Below are 8,692 nucleotides of genomic sequence, written 5' to 3'. Positions count from 1 at the left end.
TTTACTACTACCAACTACTTCCATCGGGTTCGTGTTAGTTTCCTTATATGAATCATTAGTTGGTAAGAATTTCTTGGATTTAGAGTGCTCTAGCTATATATTTTTGTTTCTTTTGCTTATACTAAGTTTTTATGTTGGCACTGAATGTTACTACTTACATAACGACAAATACGGAAGTGAGATTCAAGGCATTCTTTGTCTCTTGCCATGGGATTTGTATGAACTAAGCCGGATGAGCATGCGTACAAGAAGCTATCGAGATAGGAAATAAATCCTTATAATTTTCACATTTTTCATACTTCATGCAAGAAGCAACAACCTAAAGAAGGGTATGACAACGTGACCTGTAAATGCACTGTTAAGGAATCTATATTATCTTAGTTAAATTCATTTACTACTTTATGATTAAGATGTGTACTATAACCAAAAGAAGAGAGAAACTAATTCTGCTATTTATAAAACTACTAATACAACAATCAATGAAGAACCAACTTGAATCTTTTAAAAAATACAAGGAAGAATACGATCCTCAACAATTGAAAGTTCTAAATCAATCTGTCTACATTCTTCACGTATTCTAATAGTATACAAAATCAATTGACCATCTTTACTGAGTGCTATATAATCAAAACATTAGTTGTAACAACAGAATTCAGTGAAGAGTAATACTAAAGCTGAGCATGACTATGATCTAACAAGGAAGCTAAGAGTTAAAAGAGCACAAAATCAAATCATAGAATAACTTGTTCAAGCCACCAAACGCTAACATCATGCCAGCAGAGATAGTAAATTGATAGCTTGAGTGTGAATATCTTCCCTATCGGCATGGTCAGTTTATTGAAAAACTTCGAACAATAATTGAACATAACTGGAAACATCAGTATATGAGAAATTTTATTGCTGCTGTGACCCTGAAGTTGATGTTCCAGTTTCAGCTGGGGCAGTTGTGGCCTGTCCAGACACTGGCTGTATAGAATACTGATAAGGATGATTTCCTGCTGATGGCTGTGATGGAGGCCCTGCAGCATTGTATGGAGGTGGATACTGATGATGGTGATAAGGGGGAGCTGGAGGCATATAACCATATGGAGGATAATACTGATGATGATATTGACCAGGTGGAGGAGGCATCAATGAATGGGGATAATGTTGCATCTGCTGCTTTTCCAAACCAGGCTTGTTCTCCCCTGACCCAGAAGGCCCACCAGGAGGAGGACCATCTTGGGATGGAATAAGAGCACCCATTCTTTGAGGATCCATTGATGGGTAGTAGCTTCTTTCCTGCTGAGGAGGTGGAGGATTGTTATAGTAAACCACTCCTTGGATTTGGTCCTGGTTCTGCTGCTGTGATATAACTGCCCGAGGCAACAATCCGCTGTGAGCTACAGATGCCTGCTGCCTTGCTTGATCAGAACTGTCAGACTCAGGTTTTGATGTCTGAGGCCTGCCCCACATCAGCTTTAACCTTAGGCCCTTAATAACCAATTTGTTGCAGAGTTCTTCTGCTGCTTTCTCTGCACCTTCCCTGGTTGTATATGTTACAAAAGCACAAGCCCGTTGGAGAACCATTTTGATGGATTCAATTTCTCCATGGGCATAGAAGTGATCCCTCAAATCCTGCTCAGTGACCCTAGCATCAAGTCCACCAACATAAAGAGTTTTAATGCTCTCATCCTCAGGAGCCTCCAGAGTGGTCATCTCTCCTGCCTTGCCAAGTAGCTTCAAAGCCACTGGATCATTCACTCTAAACATTTAAAAACAAAAATGGAAAATTAACAAAGTCAAAAGCATGAGGCGATATTTAAAATGTGAACAAATACACAACTATAACATGAGAGTCCGTAGTTACAAGGAAATCAAGCAGAGAAAACTAAGAATAAAATGAACAATAGGTTAACATGAGACTGAAAAAGAATGATCATGAAGGCGAGAATAGCCATTCCATTTCACTAAAAAACACACAACAAAATACATGAGTTTGGCCACATATAGAATAAAATTCCAAGTAAATGGCAGTTGGTAACATAGTAATAAATAAAAGCCCCTCACTTACACTCAAATGTTAATGTCAAATAGCGGTTAACATAGCTCCTACAGGCAGAACTATCAAATGGCTTTTGCTGGAATAAAAGTAACATGCAAACTTGTTATCTTAGCTATGCAGCAGGTCATCACACATAACCAACATAAAAGAACTAAGTAAATGCCTAATAAACTAACAGCATGAAAAATGCTTGAGTTGCTTCCCAGTGCAAGTGACAAACAAAAAAATAAATTGGAATAACAATTAAAAGAGAGACCAAGTAAGTAAGTAAAAAGCAAATAAAGTCATTTATAACCATGCATACCCATAATAACGATCTTTAATATTTTGTTGAGACAACTCCCCAGTAACTGGCATCTCATGTCGATAAGGGCACTCAGCTCCTCTGGTACATTCACCCCTTATGTAGAAACTGCAAATATGTGCTCGGTTCCTCTTGTAATATGGTGTTGTCCTTTGAAGCTTCATGATAGTATCATTTGGGCGTACTTTACCAAATGAGGATTCATAATCTATACCAGCTCTAGCCTGCACCATCCTTTCATTCTTAGTAAAAAGATACCAATCAAGTAATGATCAAAGAGAAGTAAAAAATAGTCAGACTCTTAAAAAAATATAATGAAAATTTGAAATTTTCACAGCTGCTGTCAAATGAGTGTGAGAAAATCGGAGTTCTATGGTTGAAGAATTCTGCATTCGAAAAGATAAAAAAAATGCCACAATATAACAAAAACCATGCAAGTCACGAAAACAACAATTTGGGTACAACTATTTATAGATTGACCCTAAACTAATTACTCCTATGATTTTTTTTAAGGAAAATCTTGACTGGGATCAGATAAGGTAGATAATTTCATGGAGAAACTACACAACTGGAATTCAAATAAACCAGCTCAGAGTTTAAAAACTGTCAGAGTTGAACATATATATACACTAGTAAAGTCAATCAGATAAAAAGAGGTAGCTAAAAGGTTTCCGCATGACACAGAAGAGCACACCCAGATTATGAGAAAGTTCAAGGATTAACTTAAATGAACAGAAGGTCATTTTTCATCCACAACAACGATCAACATCTAGCATCTTGATTTTCAAACTAGTTGTAGCATCAAAACACCATTATTTTCTAATCAAAGATTAGATTCAACCTTAAATATGACCTAATTTAAGGAAACACACCCTACGGTCATGCTCTTCAGCAAAATACTCCTTATTAACATCACTCTTTGGAATGGCATCATTGGAATCAATACTGAGAGCAGTGTCCCGAACTTGAACTGGTAGTCCATATTCAAGGTCCAGAAGGCACACTTGACAGACATTTTTCAATTTACTGCACGTCTGACAAATCTCAGATTTCTTATATCTTGCATCTCGACCAGGTCTCCATCTGAAAACAGTGAATGGCCGTGTACATATCTTGCACTCCTTGTCATAGTCTGCTCTGGTCTGCACCCAGAGATAAACATAAAAAACAATTAAATATACATATGGACTCCCACAATCTCATCTTCAATAAAACATGCTGAAATCTGAAAATTATCAATTATTCACGTTCATCAACACTCTCAACATGATTTTTCATAGTAAATCAGGAAATTAACAATTTCACATAATGATAGTTTCGAACTACTCTGATTGAAAAAGTTAGTGTTCCATAGAACCAAATCAAAAAAATTAAAATAATTACTAAGTTTAAATTACCAAACAATAGAAAACACACTCGTAACTCAGTTTTATTTCTAAGGATCTCAAAATTCTACTAAATCTGAAAGCAGACACAGACACATACAATGGATCCTCCATCAAGAAAAAAAAAAGCCCAGTAAGAATTAATCTACAACAACTCAAGGACATTAAGAGACCTAGTGATGGTATAGAGGTCTATTTATACACCTAGAAACCATTAATCTCCACCCCTTATAGGGATAGTGGGCCTTGACTGTCAAGACATGTAAGCTTGTGGGGTTAGACCTCAAACTACCTTTATGGAGATTGTTTCACCAAGGTAAACAGACATGTTTTCCTCAAAAAGTGAGATCCAAATTACCATGTACTGAAGCCAACCCACCACATCGGCTGCAATCCAATTACTCCATCTAAGACATCATCCAATGTCAAAGTTGAAGAGAGTCCTAACGGTACAGAAACAAAACCATTGTCCTGGCTCACTATCAACAAAGGTTTAAACTTAACACTTGCCTCTAGAAATCCCCCATCCTCATAATAACAAAACCGCAAGGCGCAACCTAACCTATAACTATTCCACAAATCCACTATTCAATTCTTAATTGCTGATCACATGAGGATCGTCGATATACTAAATCAAACTCAGTTGTTCTTCAGCCTTTCAATAATCACAGTATCATAGCAAGGACAAGGGATTCATAATCATATAATCACCTAAAGGAAAATACCAGTGATGGCCACAATTGATAACCACATAACAATCACTAACCCATTTTATCCCACGAAAACAAAACAGAACCATTCGAATATTTAAAAAAAGACAAGGAGATAAGGAAACGAACCATTCGAACGTATGGGCTGTCGCCGAGGCAGGATTCGCAGATAATAGGAAAATCGGAGCGCTCCCAACCGTCGGCTTCGTGGTCTCTGAGCAACCTGTGCGCCATGATTAGGTTAGGGTTTCACAATAACCCCTTCCTCCTTGTGCCAAAATCAAATCAAATAGAAAGAAGAAACAAGTAGAAGGAGGAAAGAAGCAATTCAAAATCAAATGAGTATGCGTTTGGGGCCTATCCACTCCACAGCAGCGAACAGCAAGTGGAGATAAACAGGGTGGATTATACTTCTTTATTTAACATTTGATTATTTGGTTAGCATAATTCATAAGTTTGTGATGAGATATTTGATTTTGAAATTGTTAGAGGTATTTTATAGAATTTTTTTAAGGAAAATTTCAAACATCGTCATAATAAGATATTTATAGGTCACTTAATTAACTTTGCTCCACCAAAATTTGAAACGACTAGTAAATTTTATGTGGCGCGTTCTTTAATTTTAAAATATTATATAATTAAGTCATTTTCATTTAGTCGATAATAAATTAAATGTGGCGCAATTAAGTTCTTTAATTTTAAAAAATTATATAATTAAGTCATTTTTATATTATGCGTGTAGGTAATATATATATATATATATATATATATATATATATATATATATATAATTTTTAATTTCTTTATATATATATTTTTTATTTTTTTGGTTTTTTTAAGAAAAAGAAATGTCACGTTTTAGGTTATGTGTTAAGTTCTCACGTATTATGATCAATGTTACCTAAGTGTGTCTTATATTTAATTTAGTTTTAATATTTGAAATTCTAATTTATTCTGGTCATTTTTTTTAAATGGAATAATGTGGTGATAAAAACTAATTGTAGTCTTGTGTTTGTAATGTAAGATATCGAAAAATAAGAGTTTTAAAATTAAAGTAGTTGAAAGAAAATAAGATGTAATTTTGGTGGATTTAGATATTAAAAAACGATATTATTATTATTATTAGTTATTGTAGATATTTTAAATGATATATGGAGATATCATTATATATAATTAGATATTGCGACTAGATAATAATAATATATGATATTGATAGACTCATAATAAATTAGAATAAAATGTATTATTATAAGTGAGAAAATATTAGAGGTAGAGTTGGGTGAATTCATAAATATTAAGATATAGAGAAAGGGATGATTTTGTGTTTAGAAGCTCTAAATCAAAGAGAGAAAACAAAGGAAGAAAGGAGGTGGACGTTTTGGGAGAAGAAGAGAGAGAACGACGAGAAACTCTTAGTGTAAAGAAAGATTGGTAGTGTTTTAAGGTTTTAGATAAAGCTTTATGATTAGCCAAGGTATCGGGAAACTTACCTTTGTTTATTTATGGTTGTATGTTATATGTGTTTTTGGTTATTTTGGATTGATAATCCTTGTTGATACATGTTTAGGGGTTTCCATGCAAATATATGTTGTAAGTGGTAGGTTATTAGGATCTCTTCCTATGTGGAGAATAGGCCAAATAATATGAACCATTATGTCTCACTTTGTTTTATTGGAGATGAGTTCGACTAGTAGGGCACATTAGAGTCATTTGAAAAGAGGGAAAAGCCAACTGAGAGAGAAAGGAAGAGAAGAAGTAATTTCTGCATAACATATAACCTGCACTCGTGTTTTCATTGTTGTAAAGTCGTTCACCGTTGGATCAGGCTAAGTTTTGGACAGTGGCTTCCAGACGTATGGTTCTTCATTATGACCGTTCGGATCGTCAATCAGAAATCCATTTTGGGAGAAAATAGCCTCACATCAGTAGCTCTATTTTGGAGAATTTCATAAAATCTGCACTAGTGTTTTCGTCGTTCACCATTGGATCGGGTTGATTTTTGAACAGTTAGTTCCAAACGTATGGTTCTTCATCATGACCTCTCGGATTGTTAATCGAAGGTCTAGTTTGGGAGAAAACAATCTCACATTAGCAACTCTGTTTTGGAGAATTTTCATCTTCTTGGTTCTCATTTGTAAGCATTATGCTTAGTTAGTTTGGCTGATTGATAACCCTATTTTGGTGGTTTTATCGAAGGCTCTTTTGCACCCTATTATTGGGGTATAACATGTCAGTGATACGCTGTCGTTGAAGCTATCAAATTAATACTATTTTTCAAGGCAATTTCAATATTGCCAAGTCAGTAGTCAATAAAGAAGATAGGGTTAAAGTAACCTTGAGTCGTCTCCCAACAAACACGAAATTGCTTTTCAATATTTGACTCTTTTGAATGTTATGCAATGCTTAAGAATAAAAGTGAGAAACTATGCTAATGGAATTAATGTTTGAAGAACAAAGAAGAAACTTAGAAATAATTATGATGAAATAGGCTAATTCCACTGCTTTACCAAAATAGATTCATCATCGGTTATCCACAAATAATTGTTCAATTGATTATTGTTTAAGTTTCAAATTAATTAAAGTACATTCTTAATTAATTTGAGGGCGATCATGTAGTTAACCAAAGTAGATTCTCAATCAAACACAAGACCTTTCTAAATTATTCATAATGAATTCAACCAAAGTACATTCTCAATCAAATTCTATTGTGTTTAACCATGTCTATTCTTAAATCTCCTAACCAAAATAAAAGCTAATTAATCAAAGTAAATTCTCAATTAATTATAGTCGAAATTATTACCCCCAATCAAAGTACATTTTCAATTGATAGAAAAAACTCATTTAATCATATGAAAGTTCCTAAATTCAATCAAAGTAGATTCTCAATCAAACCTAGAAACCCTTGAACTCATATGATTAATATGCATGTAGATTCAAACACGTTATGATGCAAAAATCTTTGCTTTTAATATGATTGAGAGATGAAAGACATAGAAAGAGAGCAACTCAAATCAATAATCAAAAGAAACAATTGCATTAATTCAACTTAACCTCATAATCCATAATGAAATTACAGTGGAATAGCCCTAGAAGCTTAACCCTCCATGAATGGAGTGAAACACATGATGAAGTAAAAATGAGAGGAGTGGTGGATGCTTACTTCTAGTGAAGGAGTTTGAGAATGAATGAAGTGTCATTTTTGTCTCCCCTGGTCTCTTTATATAGGGCTTGAACTTTGAAATTCTGTTCACAAGATCTTTTATCTTATATCTAATATCTTCCAAATACTCAACAGATTTAATCAGTTTTTGAGAATATTTGATAATATCTTTCCTAGATTCAAAAAGATTTGGCAAATATTATCTTTTGATATTTATTGATATAGTTAAATAAAGTAGTTATTTAACCATATCAAATAAAATATCTTAAGATATATTTTCTCTAAATTATCTTTTAAAATATTTAACAGATTTAAACTTGCCCAAAATTATATTTCAACCCTTTTTATTTTATTCAAAATTGCACATAAACCCTGAAATTTCTTCTATCTACACTTTAACCATCTCTTCTTTTCAAAATTACATAGGAGCCCTGAGTTGACCATATTGGACAAGCTTTGACCATTCAATCTCATGCTTTTAAATGAATAAAATTCTAACTTCAGTTGCACAAATAAACATTAGAACATCCAAAATAATTTATGCAACTAAGAATCACATTTTAAGTATCTTTAATTCTCAAACCCAATAAATTCAATCGTCACAAATTCACTTTAAATCAATCATTTAAGCACAAGAATTTTATCAAAAATTTGAATTTTAAAACATAAATGTGGGCATAAATATGCACTCATCAGTCAGTGATTGGATCTGAATGATTCAAGTGATGTATTATATGTGTATTAGTATGTTTACATGGGTATGTGATGCTTGAATGCATGTATGATGTGTTAACTATGTTTCCACGTAATCTAGGATTGATGTATGTATGTTTGAATGCTTGAATGATGTCCAGGATGAGTTTTGATTTTGTAATAATCGATTATCATTAGTTATAATCAATTATGCGGATGTTGGTTTTGAGTGTAGTTTCCGAAATAATCGATTATCTGGGATGATAATTGATTATCTCTTCCTGCGTGATTTTATGAATAAATTTCACTGAGATAATCAATTATCTTAAGTGATAATTGATTATCATAGTACATTTTGGTGAAAAATGGTGAATTTGATGAAGAATGAACGTGAAC

At 33.4% G+C, this 8,692-nt stretch overlaps 1 protein-coding gene across 1 annotated transcript; it reads right to left on the bottom strand.

Moving 5' to 3' along the window:
• Positions 1-480: 480 nt before the first annotated feature.
• On the bottom strand, positions 481-4,905 carry LOC124845338 (zinc finger CCCH domain-containing protein 40-like). The gene is made up of 4 exons (XM_047322416.2): positions 4,573-4,905; positions 3,221-3,490; positions 2,349-2,572; positions 481-1,744 (listed from the first exon to the last, which is right to left on the bottom strand). Exons 1-4 carry the CDS (start codon positions 4,675-4,677, stop codon positions 895-897), a joined length of 1,449 nt encoding a protein of 482 aa, XP_047178372.2. The 5' UTR covers positions 4,678-4,905; the 3' UTR covers positions 481-894.
• Between the last annotated feature and the right edge of the window lie 3,787 nt (positions 4,906-8,692).

This window comes from Vigna umbellata, chromosome 7 (assembly GCF_029865625.1).
Source record: "Vigna umbellata cultivar VRB3 chromosome 7, Vumbellata_1.0, whole genome shotgun sequence".
Classification (NCBI taxonomy): Eukaryota; Viridiplantae; Streptophyta; class Magnoliopsida; order Fabales; family Fabaceae; genus Vigna; species Vigna umbellata.
This window is presented reverse-complemented; position numbering and strand designations above follow the sequence as displayed.